Source organism: Pteropus alecto, unplaced genomic scaffold (assembly GCF_000325575.1).
Source record: "Pteropus alecto unplaced genomic scaffold, ASM32557v1 scaffold17, whole genome shotgun sequence".
Classification (NCBI taxonomy): Eukaryota; Metazoa; Chordata; class Mammalia; order Chiroptera; family Pteropodidae; genus Pteropus; species Pteropus alecto.
In genome coordinates this window covers 2751772-2775317 of record NW_006440645.1, presented here as the reverse complement: position 1 = coordinate 2775317, position 23546 = coordinate 2751772, and the positions used below count along the sequence as shown (strand labels likewise).

The following is a 23546-nucleotide window of genomic DNA, read 5'->3' as shown; positions in this document are numbered from 1 at the left end:
TGTGCCATTTAGCTCACACTTGCTCTACATCGGTTCCTAATTTTATGCAGAACAAACATCTACACTTTGGGCTTTCTATTTTTATTTCAACTACAGATATTTTGGGTTGTCTTTTGCATCTCAGGCAATATAACAAGACAGTTTTATTTGGTGTTGTCTCACCTGTTTTCCAGGACTTTGCTGCTTACCTGGCATTTTGTGGTATTGTTCTTCATAATGCCCAACTCTATGAAACTTCACTTCTGGAGAACAAGAGAAACCAGGCAAGTCTGCTTCCTAGAAAGAGAACACAGGAATTCTGTTTTAAAATTTGTGACATTTTTATCCGAGTAATAACGTGTATGATTCAAACTCCAAATAGTACAGATTCAGTTTCTAAACATTTTAGGTTTCATCTAGTAGTTATTTCCGTTTCCCATTTTCCATGCGTTATCACTGTTCGACAGTGCTCACTAACTGAACAGGTGAGGGTTTATTCGGCTTACGTTACCCTTCACTTGCATTACCTGCATCCTACCAGTATCGTTGTGTCACTGTTTCGAGTTACTGGATGGGATGCAATTGCACAGTTTAAAAAGCTTTTCAGTTCTCGCTCGACCACCTAGAGACATCCTCTCTTGATTCCATACTTCGGAAGACAGGGTTTGAGCCCCCTCTTCTCTCCTTCCCGTCGGCCACTCCTTACCTCCGCTTCCCCACAGGGACCTTTTTGTTTATGTTGCCCACAGTGATGACGTGTATATTGTCTGCAACCGTGATTGCCTTTTCTTAAGCTTTATCTAGGTTAATACTAAAGTTGCACTTTAGAATAAGGTGTTCATAAGTACCATGCCTGTGTAAATGTGCGTATTAAGGTTTTGGTTTTTTTTTAATGTTTCTGAATTCCATTCTTTTTTCCTTGAACTGCTTGCTCTGGTGTAGCCTCAGGCTGTTGGGTTTTTCCTCTAGACTCTCCATTATTTAGGCATTCTGTTGGGTTCTTTTTCTTCGAGACCTCCAAATTGAGGTTCTCCATCTTTCCTCTTCCAAGCTAAACCATTGCCCTCCATGCCTTCGTGGTACAGGTGCCATCGTGGACCTTTGCTTCACTGCTTTCTTAGAAAGACTCGTCTTCTTATCTACTGGCTCCCATAAGTCCTTCTCTCTCAGTTTTACTCCCTTGTTTTATTGCAACGCATTAAAGGGCATTGATGTGGCATGCTTTCCAAGTCCTTGCGTGTATGAAAATATGCATCGTACCATCCTGCCAGTTTGGCTGGGCATAAAATTCTAAATCGAAAAATCGATTTCTCAGAATTTAAAGGTAGTGTTTTGTCTTCTAACTAGCATCTATGTTGTTCTGATTCTTAGCTCTTTGTAGATTTGCAATATCCCTTTTGGTCTGGAGACGTTAGCCCTTCAGTTCTATGTAATTGTTTTTCATTATTTCTTAGATAATTTGTCTTCCCTGCTCTCTATTTTCTTCTTTTAGAACTTGAGGTAGTAAAATGTTGGACCTTCCATTGCATTCAAATGCAGTATTTTCCTGTTTCCACGCTCTGTTGTTGCCACCCATTAATCCAGTCCCCATTTTCACAAACACCGCTGTGATCTAGTCACTTTCTTCCTGCAGTCCATCACCATCCAAACTGCTTCAAGAGACATACGGAGCTTTGGGGGATTTTCTGTCTGCCTAATCCTGCGTTCTCATCTCCCTAGTTCTCTTCTTTATACTCTGTATTCTCATAAACTTAATCAAACCTAGTAGTGTGCTTTCTCTCAATTCATTTATTTTCGACTGAAATATTTCTCTTACCCACTCCACTGGAATGATCCCTACTCAGTTTTCAGGACTCCACTAGGGTAACATCATCTCCAGTAAATTGTCTGTAATACCCTTTCTCTCCCCTCATCAAACAAATACTTTATGAAATTAGAAGAAATTCTATGGAATTCAAAGGAAAGCAACATTATCAGGAAAAACACAAAAAGAACTCTTAAAACTTTGTTTAGTTTCGACAGTATTTACTGTGCTCTGTGAAAATGTTGATAATGTTGATAAATGTTGATAAGCATTTATTATTTATAAACATTGTGTTTTATGTATCAGATACTGTTCAAAATGCCTTATAAATGTTAACTTACTTAGTTCTTACAGCATTCCTATGATTTTGGTACTACCGTTATCCCCATTTTTCAAGAAACTTGCCCTGGATCACAAAACTAACAGGAAAGGAAGCCAAGATTAAAATCTGATGACTCTGAGTTCAGAGTCTGTGATCATAACCACTGTATTAACTGCACTAACAATAGATAGAGAAGTTTTGTTAGCAGAGACTTACATATTTAATACTCCAATGCAAACCTGGTTGTAACTCATTAGATTATATATGTATATATACACATATATATACAACTATTTTAAAATATATATATCTCTTTAAAATTAACATATATGTGTAGATATACATACAACTTATAACCCATATAAATCATTGTATGGCTTTAATAATCATGAGCACTTGCTAAGTAATAAGCTCTTGATGTTTTTGTCTAGGTGCTGCTCGACCTCGCTAGCTTAATTTTTGAAGAGCAACAATCACTTGAAGTAATTCTAAAGAAAATAGCTGCCACTATTATCTCTTTCATGCAGGTGCAGAAATGCACCATTTTCATCGTGGATGAAGATTGCTCCGTGAGTACAGAGTGTGACTTTTTTGTTTTTAGAAAGACAGAAACTTATATTCCTTAAAGCACAGCTTTTAAACACCTTATTAGCTTTACACCCTCTCTCAAACCCAACTGTGTGTGGTGTTTACGTAAAGCCGGTGGCGGTTGGAGCTGTTACGGTCGCACAGGGGCAGAGGTGTGGCTGGAGGGGCCTTTGGTCACCCTTCACCTCCGTGTCCCTCTTGGGCACAGTGGGCGCAGGAGCACAGGTGTGGCTTCGGTCGGTGGCTCCACTGCGTGGTGCAGAGGTGCCATGTCACAAGGTGCTGCCTTTCTCTGGTCAGGGAAAGCCGTGCGCTGGCCGCTGTGAGCAGGTGGGTCCCCCACTCTGAACGGGTTGGGTATACACATTTCCTTTTGCCAGAAATTGTTTAAAAACCAAAAGTTGGGGCCCAGTAGAGGCAGCATTCTTAAAGGTGCCTGTAAGTCCCAGATCCTTTACCAACATGGAGACCCACCCAGCTCTTCTGACTGGTACATGTAAAGAAACAGATGTGTGTGGAAAGTTCGTTCTCACAGAGGGCTGATCACTTCTGGACAGGCCAGCCGAGCTTGCCGTTAGAGTCAGGGCCCCCTGCCAGGGGCAGTTTCCTTCCCTTCTCAACCTGTAAACCACCACTTCTGGGATATCTCGGAAGCTAAGCAGGGTCGGGCCTGGTTAGTACTTGAGTAGGAGACCTAGGAAGTCTTGAGTACCTAGGAAGATCAGGTGCTGTAGGCATTAAAAAATAAAAAATGAGCTAACAAGGTCCTTGCAATCTGTGAGGTCAACCAAGGGTAGCCTCGCATAAATAAATAAGTAAGTAAGTAAGTAAGTAAGTAAGTAAGTAAGTAAGTAAGTAAGTAAGTAAGTAAATAAATAAATAAATAAATGAAATAGAAATTGTTTTAGATAGTAAGACTGTACTGTATGACCCCAACATTATCTTAATCATTTTTTGTGTGCATAATTCTTATTAATAGGATACCAAATGAGAACTCACTATGCTATCAGATAATCAGTATTCTCATAGATTCTTCATATTTTTAATCAGTTATAAAATCTTAATATAGAGATGATTACAAATAGTAGCGATCTTTTTAAAGTTCAGGTCAGAATTCATTAATGCAGTTTGTCAGTTTATTGTGTTTCCTCTGTGAGCTGCTCTTTAGCATTTAATTTTTGGAAGTTATAAGGCATTCCTTTTTTAGGTAACTTAAATATCACTTTAATTAACATTCAGCTCTTCTACCAGTTAACACCTATCACGGCGGCAGCCGATTCGGATCCGTGGTGCTTTGAAGTATAGCCCAGCCAGATGCCCGTTCATACACTTTTTAACAACTCCAGCCAGTTGTTGAGTTTAGAAAAGGAATTCAATGACTCGATGTTCATTTATATTGCAATTGTTTGTTGATTAAAAGTATTTTAACAATATGAGCAAAAATCAAAATATAAGCAAGAAAAAAAATGTACCCAGCAAGAAAAAAATTGTGCCCCAAAATGATATTAAACTAATATCATTGTTTTATTTCTTTATTTCCTTCTAATTCTTTATTCAGGTGTAAATGTAGAATATGGTGAATATGTGTTCCGGTTTTTTAAATATAACTCCAAAAGTACTCTCTCTATTGCTAAAATCTTCACAATTATTTTCACGATCTCAGAAAACATTACTGGATGATATTTCTTTTTACAAAGATATTCTTTACCCAAGATCTACTAGCAGCATTCAATGTATGCATAAAAGCAAAAACTTGAGGATTTTGAATAAATATAGAGAAAATTTGAAGGTAACATATGTGTTAACAACTGGTAGAAAAAAATAGCTGTTCAGCATTCTTGCAAGTAAAGATCAGAAACTATAGGAACATGGCTTTTAATAACAGGATGTCATGAAATGAGTACTTAGTTCAGTTTAATCTAAAAGTAAATAAAAAATATCATATAGAACTATTAGTGTCATTCATTGCTTAGACATGTATGTCTGTATCTAGACGGTTTTTATTACCCTGTCAGACTTATTTCTCAGCCCGTGTTATTGCTCTGTTTTCAGGATTCCTTTTCTAGTGTGTTTCACATGGAATGTGAGGAATTAGAGAAATCATCAGATACTTTAACAAGGTAAAATAACTTAATCTGTCTTTATTCACAACTGTATAATACTGGCTAAATACTTATTACATAACCCCTTTAATTTAAGACATAGAAGCTACGGGCTGTTTTTTCCTCCACAAATAGTTTTGCTTGTGAAAATACTTTACTGCTTGATATTATAAAGTTCCAGAGTTTTTTCGGTACAGTTGACCTAGCGAGAATTCTTTCATAGAGTGAATGGTGTCACAATTAGCAAAGGCTTGGGCACAGTGTTTTCTGTGAGCTGGCTCATTTAAGACTCACAAGGACAGTATTTCAGTTCTATTTTTCCATTGCATATTGGAGCCTCACTGGAAATTGCCAGGCGTCTGAACACGTTTTTGGTGCATCTGTTCTGGTTTGGAGTCAGCCATGGGCATCTGAGCAGAAGGGAGCCTGTGGCCCCAGTCCCAACAGCGCCATACTCTGGGCCTAGAGTCAGATCAGATCTTCATTGTCGTTCATTTCTTTTTCATAATTTTAAAATCTGTATTCATTTTTTGTTAACTGTCACTCAGAAACAATAGAAAATATTTATATGGCGGAGGTTGTAGATGTCATACCCCCATTTTATAAGTGTCTTCTGGAGAATTTCGAAAAAGATTTAGAGGAAACTGCCAGATGCTTCTTCTCATATTTCCTTTCCACTCTTGGCAAAAACCGGTGTTTGCTTAAGTGATAGCATGTTCTAAAAAATATAAGTCTGCCACGATAGAGGGTCAGGAATTCTTGGGCACGTTATCCATCGTTCGTTTCTTTCAAATTATTTTACCAGTGATTACTGATATTATGTCTGGAAGCCTCTTGTGAGCCTGGAAATAAAACATTATCTTAACTTTACTATTTGACATTAAAGTTTCATATTTTTTTCACTATACTTGACCTATCAGAAGATTATTCCATGTAGTGAATGCTGTCACAATTAGTTCAGTCCTCCATAACTAAGCATCTTGGTGGTTGTGTTTTAAAAATAACCTCTGTGCAAATGCAGACTACAGAACATTCCATAAGATGGCTGGCCGGGTCTCGTCAAAGTCAGTGTACTGAGGGACAGAGAGGTGGGGACTGCCCTTGGGCACAGCTAGGTGCCACACAGGGCCTGATTAGATCCCAGGGAGCAAAACAAAATAGTGAAGACATTTTCGAGGACAACTGGAAGTCTGAATGTGGTGATGGGGAGTGACTGTCACTTTTCTTTGGGATCAGGAAGCTCTTGTGGTTGGTAGGAGAGTGTTATTTTTAGGAGATTCATGCTGATGTGTCATGATGTCTGCACCTTACTTTAAAGTGGTTTGGCCAAAGTCAAGTGAGCAAACATATCTAAATTTATTATATTTAAATAAATATCCAAACATGCATACCTAGATAAAGCAAATGTGGCAAAGTATTAAAAATTGTTGAATCTAGAAGTAGGATTTTTGTTGTACTTTCAACTTTTTTGTGCATTTCAAAACGTTCATCATAAAAAAAAAAAATTGGAAGAAAATGCTTGTAGTAAAAAGTTGGAAACAAAACAAAACAAAAATCATCTCTGCAGATCGTATAAAGCAGAATTGCGGAACAAAACACCTGACCGCACAGCTTGGTTTCGTTCCAGCCGTCCAGAGCCTGACCCCGCGATCGCGGCTGGCCTGCGGAGCTGCCTCTGCCCTCGAGTGTGCCCTTCCCCTTCTCTCCCCGCCGTCCTTTCTCACATCTCCTGCCGCCTTAAGTCCTCCCCCGTCAGAGTGGATAAACTGTGCCGCAGCGACTTAAAGTTGTCTGAACGATTGTACTTAAATCAAAACTCATTATTTCTAGACAATTATTTTAACAATACGATACAATGAAAGGCCTTTTCTCCTATTAAAAGAATTTTGAGAGTGAGGAGAGGGGCAGGATGGAGCCTGGGGCTGATGGGAATTCACTAGACTCAGAAGGTCCCCCTGGCAGGCCTTTGCTGCCGACCCGGGCGAGGGGGTGGGCGCCCGGTGGGTAAACCGGGCATCTCCTCCCAGAGCGTCTCCTGCTGCCCCTGAGTTTGGTCCTCATACTCGTACCTGAACGGCTGGCCCTGGTCTCCCTCACACACGCTGGTCCGAGCTGCAGTTCCTGGCCCATCTCCACACGCGTTCTCACCTGAGCCACGTGCGTATCCCCGGTGTGTCCGGCACCGCCCGGTCAGCACTGACGTTGTGCGGTAATACGCACACGGCCTGGTGAGCACGTGTGTGTCCCTCCCACACTCTGGCATCTGGCTACACCACCTAACTCAGCCGCGGCATTTCGTATTCTTAGGACGAGTATTAATATGTAGGATTTTGATATTATGATGCTGTGGCATTTTTGTCGCTTTTCATAAAGAACATTTTAGAAAGCTTCTAGATAACACGTAAATATTTGATCATTTTACTGCTCAGCTTGCACAAATAATGAATTGCTATATATATATATATACACACACAAATATAAAAATATAAATATATACACGTATATTTATGAATTTTACATATTATCTATAGAGCAATAGGAAAATTGGCATGATAATGCATATTAAACGTATAAAGTAATGAATCATCTACATTTACCTTTGAATATTTGTGCAGCAGCATGTTTGCGTGATTGTATTTCCTATATTCGCATTTAGATTTTTGTAACTAATTCAGACCGGTCCCCTAATTCCAGCTGGTGACAGCCGAACAAAGTAACAGTGACCCCTACTGGTCAATGTGCCTTTTTTTTTTTTAAGTGAAGTCTTACTATATATTCAATGTATTACTATATGTTCAATTTGTTTCTGATGAATACCACATTCCCTCTCCGTGGGTAAAATGGAGGTATCTTTTCATTTATTTTTTAATCATTTCAAAACAGTCTTATTATAAATATATTTCTTACAAAAGTTAACTAGGTCAGTGTGATTACCTTAAAAGAGACTGATTTACATGGATCATTTTAACTGATTCATTAAATGATTTTACAGTAATGAAAATTATTCAGTATTAATGTCTTATGTCAGCTAAACATTTAAACTTAGCCTTTATTCTGATGTTGCAATAGAAAATCTCTTACTGATATAAATATGTTTCCATTTTAATAAACATTAGTTATCAGGCTGAATTTTGTAATAAATCTGAATTAGAATGGTATTTAATAACTTCCACATTTTGAAAAAAGGACTAAACTGATATTCACACTTCACCAGCTGATTCTTTATTATCTTTGTAAAATTGCTTATTGATAGAATTTAGGCCTCACTAATTCTCATTATTAAACATTTCGTCAGCCCAAACACTCTTCCATGAGATGAGCCACTAGGCAAGTCGATGACATTAGCAGTAAGCAAATCATTCGTTTTAGGCGGTTACGTGTCAGTTGTGCGTGACTCATTTGTTATTTTTCCAGCAACCCACTATCTTTTATAAATTAAAATGACATATTGGAGATGGTTTTGAAATGTTAAGTGTAAAACTGAAAAATATTTAGGGCGCACATGATACATAACTATTAGAATCGCGTTATCAGTGGGAGAGAGCACAATGAGCTGTTGGGAGTTGGGTCGCCCAAGAATTTCAGGAGGGAAGCTTATTTCCAGAAGGCGGGAGATTTTAGTCTGTGTGCTTCAATGCAAAGACCACACAGTCAGAAGGAAAAAATGACTATGACGTTGCACAGTGTATGTTAGCTCTTGATTTTAGACATTTTAGTGCTGTAATTCCATGTTACTTAGTTTTGTGTTAATTTATAAATGCACATTTTTATCATAAAATGACAAATATGTAGAATTCTCTAAACTCACTTTCTTGGAATATATGTACTAGTTAATACCTGTTCATTGTTATTGCATTAGAAAATGTAATTATAGTTAACTATAGTAGCACCTATTACTTTAAAAATTAGTGGAAAGGTTTTTACTCCTTTGAAACACTGGGCACAGAGCAGAAGATCATGGACTCTGAAGTCGGAATGACTGTACTTAAAGTTAAGTTCCACCTGTTACTGGATGCAAAGCCTTGTGTAAGTTACTTAACCTCTTGAAGCCTCAGTTGCTTCATCTGTAAAAATGGGGATAGTCGTAAGCACACAAAATGCTTCAGAAAATTTCTGACACGTAGTAAGTCCTTCGCATTAGCTGCTCTTTCTGTGTCGCTTTGATTGATACATTTTCTGTCTTTGGATCTCGTAGCCTGCAGTGATTCCCCTTAGTTCCAAAGCCCAGAAGTTTCTCAGCATTGCCAAGCTCCATGCCCCGAAGGGTCTTCCCGAGGATGTAGTCACACACGGTCCGCTGATATCCACATGCAAAACGCCTTAGTTGTCTCTTCACACCCTTCAATCTTATGCGGCCTCGCGCGCATTTCCTCGATGCCGCCTGTTCCCTAACCCGCTCCCCGTAGGTGTCACCGGCCCGTCTTCTCCACGTGTGTGTGTGGCACTGTCACCAGTTGCCTTAGCAAGGACGAGGCTTGGCTAAGGCTTGCAACATAGAATCCCCAAGTAAAGATGGCTAAAACAAGAATGCTGTGCTCTTACTCGCTCCTGTGACAGCCCGAGGTCGGCAGCTCAGGCCTCCCTGAAGGCCTCGAGGTTTCCCCTCCGGGTCTCCAGGGGGTGGCCCTTCCCTTTGGGGCCAGGGGTGCAGCTCCAGCCTCATGTCCATGTTGAAAAGGGCAGTGAGAAGAACAGGGAGCCTGCATCAGCGGTCTCTTCGTTGAGGTTTCAAGGAGCCATCACGTGTCCTGTTGACTTGACCTCACGTGGCGGCACCGAGCCATTGGGTGGCCGAGCCTGTCATCTTCATTCTGGGGCTGTGTGTGCAGAAGAAGAGGAAGAGGAAGAGTCGCGGAGGGCAGCGGGCAGCCTCCGCACAGAGCCCCCTGAGCAGTGCACGCAGTAACGTGACACACGACCTGTCACAGTCACAGCCCTCTGCTGGACTGTGAGCTCCTGTCCCAGCCACTTACTCTACGTTCGTCTCCTTTGTGACGCTAAGTGTGCCTCTCAGGGAGCAGGTGCTCCATCTGTATTTACCGAGCATGGGAACTAAGAATTTATTAGCATTTCTCATAGAGTCAGAAATAAAATGGTATCACATAACTTAATAAAGTCTCTTTTTCGCTAAAATTGCCATTAGGGAAACAAAATAATTTAAAAACTAATTAGTTTCTTTTGATTTAAAAGTAATTTTAGTATTTTTCCTTCTCTATGTCAGTGCCTCTAAGTCTGATTTTATCCTATCTGGCAAGTCGCTTAACTCCTTTGGGTTTCATCCGGCTCCCACTGTTAGTGTGGTCATGATAAGAATAATAAAAGTCATTAATCGTATTGCTATCATGTAAAAAAAGACTCGGAAGAAGGAATCTCCTCCAGTGTACTTTTTCTTTTTCTCACAGTAACCACTCTTGCATTTTTCTTATCTTTACTAACGTTTATTTTCCTTTCCCGAGATTTTTGCTGTCTATGAAATATTTGTAGTTTTAAAAGTTGTTTTCGTAACCGAAGTCCTGCACTCATCTCTTAAGCTTTCCTTGGGTTTCCACCCAGATAATACGTGTGGACAGGAGCCCGGGAGTGTCTTTGGTCTGACTGTTCATTTTCTTTCACCTACACGTAATAGCGGACATGGGATCAGTATTCGATCTGAGCAGATTACACTTAGTTGAAACGTACAGCAAAGAAAGGACAGACTGAAATGTCTCGGCCAGGAATGAGGCCAGACTTCAGGCGTCTCTGTGGAATCGCTGGAGCTCAAGGAAACCATTTGAAACCACTGTGCAAGAAGCAGTTTGGGTGAGAAGGATGGAAGCTAGGAAAACTCTTGGAGCTTTGAGAACTCAGAGCAAGTGGACATTTCTTCCTGAGGCGTGTATTTTATTTTGAAATGTCTTCCAGTATTAAGCTTCCCTATTTCTTCAGTTAGTGATATTAAAATGAAGATAGGCAAATCCTCAAAGTTGGAGCAAATTTCCATAAGCTGACCTTCTTTGTGAATTCATCCCCGTCACCAGGGAACATATAAAGTTTCCCGATGAAAAAAACACGTGTCGTGTCTTGTTTGCCCAACTCCAGCACGGGCACAGTGCTTATGTTCTGTCTGACATCAGATTAATCTTTTCTGTTCAACCTATTAAACAAGAAACTGGAAGAAAGCTGGGGGAAATATTGTAAGTTCAAGAGAATTTTTCGAAGAAGATAAATTTTCAATTTAAAAATCATCACGAAAGCTCTCAAAGCAGAAGAAGAGCTCAATAAAATCTCTTCTAGGCATGCTTGATTTTTCCCTTGGTCTAAAATGTGGAAAGTGTTATTGGGATGACTAGATAAAGTAAATAATTGAGGAAGGAAAGCAGGCACCAGTCCTTCGTCACTCTACAGTCTCAAGAAAAATAAGACCTGGGAGGAAATTCGTATGGATTTTACATTGAATGGCACAACAAACAACATGGCTATTAATATATGATTGGCTATTAATACCGATGCCATTTGAAATCTTGTTTTAGATAGTTGAAAACTTGTGGGTCTTTGTCTTTTCAAAATATTTCCATTATAGTAACTCCCAAAGTTGTAAATCATCAAAAACATTGAAAGCCGCATAGTCCAGTTAGGAGGTACACTTTGTCCTGTCATTTTGAGACCGGCATTTTTCTCTTCTAATCATTTATTTAACTCTGCTTTGCCCATGTTTCTTCACTGCTCAGAAAGAGCTCATGTCTCTTATTTCCACAGGGAACATGATGCAAACAGAATCAATTACATGTACGCTCAGTACGTCAAAAATACTATGGAGCCACTTAATGTCCCAGACGTCACTAAGGACAAAAGATTTCCGTGGACGGTAAGCAACGCAGTTGTAGGCTCGGAGCTCGAAGGCTGTTCTCCCATTGGATCTGCACTGTCGGCCACCCTTCGGCTGAGGGACTGGCCCTAGCATTGCTGATCTGTGCTTTCCCTGGTCTGGGGAAGGAGAATGAAGTAGGGGTTGGTCAGTGATGCTTGAGTATTTTTCTGTGTACTTTTATCAGTTTTTAAAGATATATTAATGAATTACCATAAACTAATTTCGAGGTAATTTATCTATTACCTCCTTAATATCAGTGACATTTCTTAGGTAGTATTGCAAGAATTCTTCAATTTATTCTCAAAACTTAAATTCCGCATGGCTCGACCTTGTGTAATTGGTGATCTCCCACCCTGAGTAGCTCTGTGGGAAATGAATGAACGTCTGCCCTGACAGCAAAGCTGCAAAGAGCAGTTTCTCGGACTTTGAAAGCTTTGAATGCTGGCGTTTCCTCTCGCTGTGTTTTAGAAAGGCGTCACACGCTTTTACCGCTTACCTGTCTAGGAGCCCTTCTAGAAGTCCGGGCACCCGGGCAGTGGAAGCGGTGGCGGTGCACACTGTGGAGGGGCGGGCGCTGCCGCACCTCGGGGCCCCCCTTCTTGTTAAGTTCCTTGAGACGTCAGCTGCACCCCAGGTGTAGTGGATGCTGAGTACGTACTTTGCTTAATATTACTGTAAGCTCCTTGGAAAATTTAAAATGGGGAAAAGGGAAATATAGGATATTTATTATTTTTAATGATGTAAAGACTAATCGCTTTATATTGCATTGACGTGAACTTGATCGTAATTTGTACATTTTCTGCGCTCTGGCACTCCAGCTAATCAAAGGTGAATGTATTAGTGGTTTCGTTTGTCCAGGATAGTTTATATGACAGCATCCAGGGGGCAAATCTTCTTTTCATAATTTTGGGCTGGTTTTTGTTTTGTTTTTGTGTAGAATGAAAACACAGGGAATGCAAGTCAGCAACGCATTAGAAGTTTGCTCTGTACACCTATAAAAAATGGAAAGAAGAATAAAGTGATAGGTAAGCCTTTCCATGAACCTCTTCTCTGAACTTCTGAAAACAAAACATGTGCTCTCAGAAACGCCTGTCTTTCAAGTGTAAATTTAAAGAACAAAATGTGGAAAATATAAAACTTGGAATGATAAAAGAATTTTGAAATAATAACAGGCATTTGTTAAATATCTTATTAACTGTGATTTATTTCTGTAATTATTATAATCCTGTTTTAACAGAATATTTGTTTAGGAATGATGTGTCAAAAGTTAGTAGGCCAAGACATCAAGTTGATAACATGTACTATTTTAGAGTCTCACTTCTTAATTTCTCATTTTTCTTTTTAGAATATGTGGTTTAGGTTGTAGGTCGTATTCATTCATTCATCAAAAATGTTTTTCGAGCATTCCGCACGTGGGATAAATCCGAGAACAAAGCGGAAATCCCTGCCCACGGGAGTTCACGTTCTTATATGAGGTTCTAGAAGAATATTTGCAAGCAGAGTGGTGGAAGAAACGTATTCTCAGAAAATGGAATGTTTCATGTTATTGACATTTGTTTCTTGGCACTGCTGGTTATATCAAGAGTAGAACAGGAAATACGGGGTTGTATGTGCATGGCTGACACTGAAGAGTATCTGAGCTGTCCGCATTCTCCCGAGAACTCGGAACTAAAGGAGAGAGGAGGGCCTTCTACTGGCTGAACCAGCCTTTCAGATCCGCTCAAAATTCACACTCTATGATCTTGTTGCTGTTTCATACGAATGAGCAAAAGAATCTTTTTAAATGCCAGTCGAAAGAATCAGACTTCTCTCAGCATGCATTTTGTGTCACCCCACTTGAGAACAGAGCACAAAGTAAGCAAATGTTTTTGGAGAGGAGAAATTCCCTGAAAATAAAAAGAAAGAAAAAAGCAATTCCTCATTGGGGTTTTAGGTCGGAGCGCGATTCCAGGTTGAGAAGGAGCATTTCCAGTGTTCCTGCTGTTTATGAGTGTAACAGGAAGGAGAATTCGAGTTCTCCACTAGACTACCCACAGAGGCAGCGTGGAAAATGCCACGGTTGTCGATCATTTTTCCTGTATGTCACAGACCAGATTCTGCTCTTATGTAATTCTGATAGAGAATCCCCATAGAGTTACATGCAGAAAGACAAATGGGCCCAAGAGTTTTTCGCAATCTTCCTTCTCTCTCATTTGTTTCCATCACGGACATTCAGATGAAATTACAGACATGAGACCCGGGCGGGGCCTGTTGCCTCGTCAGGCGCAGTCCCTGGGGCCTTGTCTCCCAGCTCCTGTCTTCTGGGCGCTCTGGCTAATCCAGAGGGTTTCCACCGCTTCGCTTCCAACGCTGTTCATGAAAGATTGTTCTCATTCTCCGTTTATCTTAACCAAATATTCCCCCTCTTCATTAGGCTAAATATGCCCCGTTCCCACATCCTATTTACCAGAAATTCTCATGCCCATGTTTTCATACCGATTTCAGAGCATATTTTAAAGAAATTAGTCCTATTCCCAGTCAAAAAAAAAAAAAAAAGTAACCATCTCCACTTTAAATAACTTACGTTTTCATCTCTTTGTTAGTGAAAAAATATAATGAGAAGTATAGTGTTATACTATACATTGCTTGACAGTGAGATATGAGAGAGAAATACACATCTCTTACTGAACGTGTGTCCTGAACTGGTTACTCTCATCAAGTGTTGCAATTTGATTCCAAGGCATACATAAATAGTCCAAATTATGTAAGTTTAAATTTGACTTCAACTTCATTTTATTTTTCATATTATATTCTATCATTTGGCTATGTCACTAACTGCTCATGTATGTATAATATTTGCTGGGATTTTTCTAATGAAAGTGTAATTAAACTGTGCAGTATCATCCATGGCACACATTGCTCGTAATGCTTAAATTATCTATTTTTTTCTCAATTAGAGAATTGAAAACTTATTCATAGTTATAATAAGCACCAGGAAATAAGACAGTAGGGACAGTAACAATTGGAATAAAATGAGAAAAAAAATAAAACTAAGAATTTATAGCTTAAAATTATAAAAGTGAAAATCTATAAAACAAAAATAAGTATAGGTCTTATAGTTTCAAGAATTGATTGAAAAATAAAAAATAAAAAAATAAGAAAAACTTAATAGTAGCACTGGGAAAGAGACAAGCTTACCTTTATTGTACCGGAAACACTGAGATATTTCAAATGCTGAGGAATTTCTGAAAGATATGACATATATACCACTTGTAAGAACACGTTGAACACAAAATGGGCACATTTTGAATAGAGATAATGTCAGACAAAATAGAATTTAAAGTAAAAACATAATGTAAAGGGTCACTTTGCATTGACTAATTTTAAAATCCACACAGGAAAGTATAATTGTCATAAATGCTTCTAATAAACTAAAATAGCATAATTGACATAAAAGCCAAGGCTATTAAAAATACAAGGAGAAATGGACAAAGTGGTAGTCATAATGAGAGCCTTTCGTACGCTTCTCGTAGAACGTTAAAGTACAGGAAAAAAATAAGGAAACAGTATTGACTAATATAAAAAATGAAATGGATTTAATTGGCATATGTTGATTTACTTTTATATATCATTAAAAATACAAATTCCTGTCAAATACCCATTAGAAATTTACAAATATTGATGATATACACACATACAACAAAAACACCGTCATTTCTGAAAAGTAGAATTGACAGCTACTTTCATGGATCACAATGCCTTCACACTGGAAATGCAAAAAATAAAAGAAAAAGAAAAAGAACTGGAAATGCGTAATAATAGGGTAAAATGGAAGGAACAAACTCAGAAACTGAAAAGCATTCTCCTAAACAACAAAGAATTCAGAAGTCAAAACGAAAGTACAGTAGTTCCATGGTTTCAGTTACCCACGGTCCAAAAATATTAAATGAGAAATTACAGAAATGCACAATTCCTGTGTTAAACTGGGTGTGGACATGAGTAGCGTGGTGAAATCCCACACCGTCTCACTTGGGACGTGACCCCTCCCTTTACCTGGGGCCTTTGTGCTCCCTGCTCTTTGTCATGCAGTAGCCATCAGGGTTATCAGCTTAACTGTCCTGGTATGGCAGTGCTTGTTTTTGAGTCATTTTTACTTAACTATGGACATAAAGTCAGAAGGAGTGATGCTGGCAATTCGGATATGCGAAAGAGAAGCCGTAAGTGCTTCCTTTGAGAGAAAAGGTATGTGTGTACGGGAGAAAACAGTCTATGTAGGGTTCAGAACTCTGCGGTTTCAGACATAAGGAGGGGTTTCAGGATAAGGGAGAACTACTGTCTAGCATTTTAGAAAATTAATGGTTGTATCGGTGTAACAAAAACTCACGGTAAACAGTAAAAGCTATGCAAAGAAGATGTTTTACTTTAAATGTTTTGTTATTAATCAAGAAATAATGAAATTTTTTGAAGTGGTCAACTGAAGAAATTATAAAAACAGCACCTTTCTCTTTCTCATCCTCTGTGCTGCCCCCCAAAATAAATAAATGAGAAGAAAGACAGCAGAGGGAAAAATGAAAAGATAAATATATGAAAAGAGGGGACATATAGTAAAACAAGAAATATGGGCAAACAATAATAATAAACAAACTTTCAATACAGATGAGTATTATAAAAGAAATAGGAATGAGAAAGGAAATCCAATTACAGGTATAGAAACTTTAAAAGATGTTAGATAATGCGGGTACAAAAAGGTAATAATACATTTTGACAAAATGGAAAAATTCTGTCAAAATTGGTAATAACCAATACTAACTCAAGAGGAGTTCAAAATTTTGAAATGTTATTTTTAAAGTAATTTTTAAAAAAGTTGTTTTTAAAGTAATTTAAAAAAATGTTATTTTTAAAGTAATTTAAAAAAAGTAATTGAAATGTTATTTTTAAAGTAATTAAAAAAACAAAACAAAACAAAAAACTATTGCCCAAAGGAAATTGTAATCAAAGCAGAAGAGAGGATGAAATAAGGTGATTCATAGGCAAGGAAGAGGCAAAATAAAATAACTTACAAATAATGTGGTTGTTAAATGCAAAAACCCAAGAGAATTAGCCAGTAGAAGCTACCTAAAAAGAGAGTTTAAAAAGTGCCTGGTTATCAAGTTATTAAAGAGAAATCACTATAGTATATGCTAAGACAAATGATAATGGGAAAAAAATCCCATTTATAATAGTAAAAAGGAGTAAAATTAGTGTGAGATGTGTAGCATCTATATAAGGAATACTATAAAATTCTGAATAATTTAAAAATCTTTAGTAAGTGAACTGAAATAACATTTCCTGTCATTAAGAATCTATTTTGTAAGATGCCAGCTTTCCCCAGATTAGATTTGCATCAGTTTACATGAGTTGATTGACATGGATACATATCCTTGTCAGATTTTTTTTTCTAGAGGAAGCAGGATCCTTGACCAACATTTATAAAATTCATCGGGAAGACTAACATGTAAAAGGAATCAGAGTTAATGGATAAAGGATAATACAATGCTGAGAAAGTAACATAACTAACAGTATTGGGTGCACGCTGGGAGAGGTGGAAGGCTGATGGAACACAGTAGAAAGTCTAAGTGCAGACCCAGGTCTGGTCGATACAGTATCTGTGTCATTTTTGAAACCAGTGTATTTCATTGTTTCTAAGATACCATTGGTTGAAAGACACCATTTTTAAAATACCTCCAAGAAAGAAAAACATGATTTAACTTAAACTGTGGCTAGCAACTGATTAGGATGCATACTGATTTCAAAAATATGAAGATGTGAACAAGTACCTAATAGTTGAAATAAGTATGAATTTAGTATTTAAGGTAATAATTCAGATCATTAGAAAATTGACACTAAAAATCCAGTAGCAATTTGGGGACAAACTAAATTGAATTAGAAGATTAAATGGGATACAATAAATCTATAAATGTTCTAGAAGAAAGTATAGGTTTATAGTAATCTTAAAATGGGGAAGTTTTTTTTTTTTTTTTTTTTAAAGCAGGACACTAGTTGAAAACTGTAAAGACGACTACTTTGGCTGCTAAAAATTAAATGTTTTATACATCAAAAAAAGAAACTCCTCAAATTAAGATAATTGACAAATGACAGATGCAAAAAAATATTTTCAAGGCAGGTGATAAAGGCAGGTCTGGGATGCTGGCTGTGGAGTCCGTGTTAAGTGGCAGGGAGGACATGGAACAGTAAGCAGGGCGGGCCGCTCCACCCTACCGAAAGCCAAGAGGACAGCTGTGGCTGGTCACAGCATCTGACCCCTGCAGTTACAGAACAGGAGACATCGTTGTGTGATTCCAGAAACCGCTAGTCCGACAGCATCATTTCCAGAGACGCCTGCAGTGCCAGCCAGCTCTCAGGGCCCGGTGGCGACCGGCAGAAACGCTGTGTGCACGCGTGCTCGCGGGCGCCAGCGATGCTGGGACACGGGCATGTCGGGGTCGCACTGTGCTGCTGCTTGCTGTCGTCCTCGTGTGTTGTCGAATGTTTTATTCTATGAGCGTATATATTTATATATTTATACGCTCATAGAATAAAACATTCAACGACAACAATATTTATTGGTTTTTGCTGACTGGTTTTTGTTTCATTTTTGGTTCTGCATTAACTACTTTGTGTTTGTATTTGAGTGATTCTGATTTTGTGTGGCTTGCCGGTAGATGCGGCATCTCAAATGAACAATTTTAAATTTCATTTTATATGCTATCTGCTCTTCTAGTCATTAGTGAAAAGTTGTGAAAATTATAAATGTGCCCAAGCTTTAAATTTTCTCAGATGAAGAACTCTGTTTGTTATAAACATTCTTCATAGGTTTTTTTTTTTTTTTTTAAACCTGGATATTTTCGTTCAATAGAATTAACTTTTCTGAAGGTTGTAAAGAAATCAGCAGGATCATTATGAATGCTATGTAAATATGACTGCCCATTCCACTGTCAAAAGAGAATGTTATTATATGCCTAAATGGGTCATTTATCTCCATTCCTTTCTTGCCCTGAGCTTGACTCGGTCTGTACATCTATATTTGTACCGATAGCAATTGGATTGTAGCATAGGCACAACTTTAGCTGTTGTGCTCTGAGCTCACTCGATACTTATACTCTTAACATTCCATTTCAATACCTTTCCGTTCCAGAAGTATTGATTAACACTTAATGTATTCATTCAGTGACCTGACAGGCACAGGTCGACCTGCTGTCCGGGAGAGAGCTGCTTGGCTAGGTCACAGCCCAGCAGCTGTGTCTCGTTCCCACTTGTGGTCTCTTCCTTTTCAAAGACATGCAGTAACTCTCATGAAGTGATAACAAAGAAAAATCTTGTTTATAAAAAATGGACATTACATAGAACACTTGAGTAAAAATCGAAAGGCAATCACAGTGTGGTTTTAGGGCGAGGGTGTGAAACATGCAACTTGCAAGGAAAAGTGACTTGGGAGAGCGACGGCTCCGTGTTTGTAATGTGGGGATTCACGGAGGTTGGAGGACCTCACCCTTGGTTTTTATCACCCGTGGGACATGTTCTTTGCGGATAATGGATGCTGACTGCCGTTTAGCTGCGGTTTCTACGTGCCGCGTCCAGATCCATTATGCTTCGTTTAAACCTTTCCTTGGTAATGTGTAGAGACGTGATCTGTCTCGCAATGCCAGAGCAGAGAGAGTGATGTCTTTACTCTAAAGCAGAAAAACTCCCGCAGAAAGAGAGCAAACTCGAGAGTACAGATAATCTGTAGCGTTAAAGAAAGCGCCTGCCCGCGGTGATGAAGGGACGTACTGCTCAGCCCTGCATCTCAGGGACCAGGGGCATGAGAGATCTCGGACTGTCCTCCAGGGAAAGCGGATGGGTCAGAGCTGCAGTCGGCCTTCTTCCATTAACTTGGTGAATGTGTTTGGGGTTCCTGCTGGGATGGCAGGCACTGTGCTCGCTGAGGAAGTGAACCCCGAAAAATAAAATCAAGATATGTGGGGCCTACAAAGAGGGACAGAAGTAAAACTCACCATGGTACACCAAGCGACAATGGTGAGGGCGTACAAGAGAGGTGCCTGCCTCACCGGGAAAGTGGGGGCCCCAGGAGCCCACTGTGAAGGCGATGTGGGGATCGATTGGCTGCCAGGGAAGGGGGCATGGGGAGCATACCGGCCGGTGGACAAGCACAGGCAAAGGTGAGGGCGGGCAGGACGGCGGGGGGCCGTTAGCACTGGCATGAAGGGCCTCGAGCTGCAGGTGTTAAACGTGGCCTTTGGGGCTTGGCCGCCTGATGCTGAGATTTTAGACCTAGGCCCACTGGGTGGCCTTGAGCAAATGACTTCACCTTTCTCCATCTGTTAAGTGGGACAGTCACACCATCCTCAGTGTAAATCGTGAGGACGAGAGGCCCTGTTTGTACTGGAGCATTTAGCCCAGGCCTGCCCCACAGTGGGCACGTGATGGGGTCTGTGGTTATAGACTTAGAGGCAGAAGAGATAAGAACTTTAACAACAGGGGGTTTCACCCAGAGGTAGGAAGTCACCCAGCTCCTCGCAGTGACCACAAAGCTCAGGATTCCGGAGAAAAACTAGTTCAGTGAGGATTTATCATGACGTAGATGTCACCTTCCATCTATGTTGACGACATGTTTGACTTTGGAAAAGAGGCAAGGACATAGGAGGTTTTAGGTTTCCTCAGAGAATAGTTCTGCTTTTGTTTCTAAGTAAATAGTCCTTATTTGCATTTTATTCGGAGTATTAAAAGTTGTCTGCAAACATGATTCTGCTGGATGCAGAGGCACATACTTGAAATTTGAGGCCATCTCTATGAATCGCCTGTTTTCTGCGTTCTGTTTTGTATGTAATTGTTTTTTAACTTCTGGTTTCTCGATAAGGAAAGGCAGTCTGCGTGACCCAGAATTCTGATGTGCATCAAAATTATTCTCTTGGCAAGAGCGCAAAAATCCAATTAGTCTCCAAAGGACAAATTGTCTTTGGAGACTCAACTGACCTAAAACTCTGGCAGAGCCTAGAAGAAAATAGCACTCCAGGATTTTTTGAACACAGGCAACACACGTTTCGGACTACATGAAATGAGTCCCGTGTGAATCATGCAGTTTCCTCCTCCAGCTGGTACCCATGAGGCTCCGTTCGCTTGTTTGGAGATGCCAGACATCCCCAAAAGTGTGAGACAGTCCTTGGTGGGGGGAATACGTTAAAGTCAGTAAAAACCGTGATGGTCACAAATAACATTTGCTCCGTTTCTGGGTCGTCGTAGGGGTTTGCCAACTTGTCAATAAGATGGAGGAGAACTCTGGCCAAGTCAAGCCTTTCAACCGCAACGATGAACAGTTTCTGGAAGCTTTCGTCATCTTCTGTGGCTTGGGGATCCAGAACACGCAGATGTACGAAGCCGTGGAGAGAGCCATGGCCAAGCAGATGGTCACCCTGGAGGTGGGCCGCAGCCCGGGGGGGCGCCTCGGTCCCCACTTCCCAGCGCCCAGTCCCCCAACCCCTCCACTCACTGTGCCTGTGACATAGCAGCACCCTCACGAGTATCGTGTCTTCTAGAGGGTCAGGACCTTGCGTCCTCTTTTAACAGCTAAGGAAACAGACCCAGAATCTTTTAGAAACTTGTCAAAGGTCACATGACCAAACCAAAACTCAGGCGGTGTGTCCCGTCCATCGTCCGCTTTTTTTGGCAGGAAGCAGTCGTTGACCTGTGAAATCTCCAGTCACACAGGTGGTTACTGCCACTGTGGCCTGCCTGCCCTGTCTCCATCCCTCCCTGCGAATCGCTGTAGTCACTTTAGATATAGTCATTTTATGAAAACAAAGCAGAAAACAAAAACGAAACAAAAGCAGAAACCCTCAGCACTCTTGGAGAATCAGAGTAAGGAAAAGAAAAAAAAAATCAAGGAAAATCAGGAATAGTTTAAACTCTTAGACTAGCTGCTTCACAATCTCTCAGAAACTCAAACTGGAGACTTATGGACCGCACTTCTGGGAATCCCGATGGAATAAAGTCTTGCATAGAGGCTGGGAGTCTGCCTGTGACAGAGCACCCCCAGGCGGCTGGCGAACCCCTGTCCTGGGGACTGGCCTCGGGTAGGTGCCCTGCCCTCCCCGGTGGGCCAGCCCCTTCCAGATGGATTTCACTAACTGCCTCGAAATGTGCACTTTGTATAACAGATGTGCCTTTCATCATAGACCAGTCTGGGGAGGGGGGGTGGACTTCAAGAAGTGCGGGTGCCTCTGCTTGGCCCTCCGTGCATTTGTATGAAGTGTATTGGAAGTTGGTCTGCTCCCACCTAGTTGGGATGAGTGGGGATCAGTATTTGGGATATAACTTTTTCTGAAATCCCTAATAAGTAAATAGCCAACCTAAAAAGCGAGAAAGTTATACATTAAATGTCAAGATTTACCAGTAACTGAGATAGTTCACTTTACTTTCTAAGGCAAATACAGAACACTGAAGTTTGGCTATAGTGTTATATATGAGACCTCAGATTATAAACTTCTTGTGTGAAATTTCAGTTCCAAATGCATGCACGTGCGTGCACACACACAAATATATTTAAATTATGTATGTGTACACACATGTACATACAGTTTAAAGTATCTGAAAATGGCTACCTTCTTAATAATGATTCTCGAAGTGTTGGGGTTTTTTGTAAATCTGTGTTGGCTCTGTCAAAAGTAAACTTTCTAAATATGTTTTTAAAATATGATAGACATTTAAAATATAACCGCTCCCCTGGTGAAAAAGAATGTCTGAAATAGTATCCCATTGCTTTGGGTTATCGCTTTTGAGGATGGGAATGAATGCTTCTGATGCTCAGTGGTAAGAGCTAATGAGTGAGCCCGACTCCAGGTCCACCAGGCCAGTGGAGAGTTCTAGAGCAGGGGCTGAGAGCCGGGCCCGAGGCCCCGTCCTCTCACTGGGCGTGAGGGCGGGCACAGCCAGGCCACGAGCGCCCCATGCCTGGGTGGGTCCCTGGCCGGCATGGCCGTGCTCAGCCCTGAGTCCTGAGTGCAAGCGTTGGGCACCTCTGCCGTTGCGGCCCCGCCATGCAGTTTTTCTCTTTGAATTCCCCAGTGGGTTCAGGCTTCATCTGGAGGCCACGTCTGGACTACTTGCTTTCCAGATATCAACATTAAAATGTCAGTTCATGCAAAGGTTTTTTTTTCCTAATTCTGTACACAAGCAAAAATAACTAAAATCAGTATTAAAAAAAAAAAATCTAAATTTTCTGCCAAGTTTGAGCCAGTAGTGTGACTTATAAAAAACGTGTTTGTCACGTCAGCAATGTCAAAGGAAGAGTGACATATTTCTCTGAACGTAGGGAGGGCGACGGTTTTCTGAAACAAACCATGGAATTGAAATCGGGGATTTTCCCTCTGTCGAAAGCAGACGACAAAAGAAGGTCTGACGTTCTGAGCGGCCTGCTTGTCTCTCCGGGCAGTGTTAGCAGAAGCCAAGCTCGAGGTTCTGGTCTGCGTCCGGCGGCCCTCTCTTCTCTAACCTGTCCCCTGTTTCTGCCCGGCAGGTTCTGTCATATCACGCCTCAGCAGCAGAGGAAGAAACGAAAGAGCTCCAGTCCTTGGCGGTAATCCTCCCCACTTCCTCTGTGAAAATGGCTAACTACAGACACCTAGTTAATGCGTATATATGCCTCTCTCACTGGCTCAGGGAAGCGGAGCCAGGTCACACGGTCACATGGTCAACCCCCAGCAGGTCACGCGGTCACACGGTCGACCCCCAGCAGGTCACTTGGTCACATGGTCGACCCCGAGCAGGTCATGTGGTCACACACATGGAGTGATGAGCGATGAGCAATGGAGTGATGAGCGATGGAGCGATGAGTGATGGAGCGATGAGTGATGGAGTGATGGAGCGATGAGTGATGGAGTGATGGAGCGA

At 40.5% G+C, this 23546-nt stretch overlaps 1 protein-coding gene across 4 annotated transcripts in view; it reads left to right on the top strand.

Annotated features, from left to right (window-relative positions):
- The window catches only part of PDE5A (phosphodiesterase 5A), a 106651-nt gene that overhangs the window by 44058 nt on the left and 39047 nt on the right, over nt 1–23546 (top strand). For all 4 annotated transcript variants that reach the window (XM_015593917.2, XM_006917742.3, XM_015593918.2 and 1 more), the window contains exons 5-11: nt 174–263; nt 2537–2674; nt 4746–4813; nt 11531–11639; nt 12580–12667; nt 20901–21076; nt 23173–23232. In XM_015593917.2, the coding sequence (XP_015449403.1) occupies nt 174–263; nt 2537–2674; nt 4746–4813; nt 11531–11639; nt 12580–12667; nt 20901–21076; nt 23173–23232 (729 nt within the window). The remainder of the gene's footprint in view (nt 1–173; nt 264–2536; nt 2675–4745; nt 4814–11530; nt 11640–12579; nt 12668–20900; nt 21077–23172; nt 23233–23546) is intronic.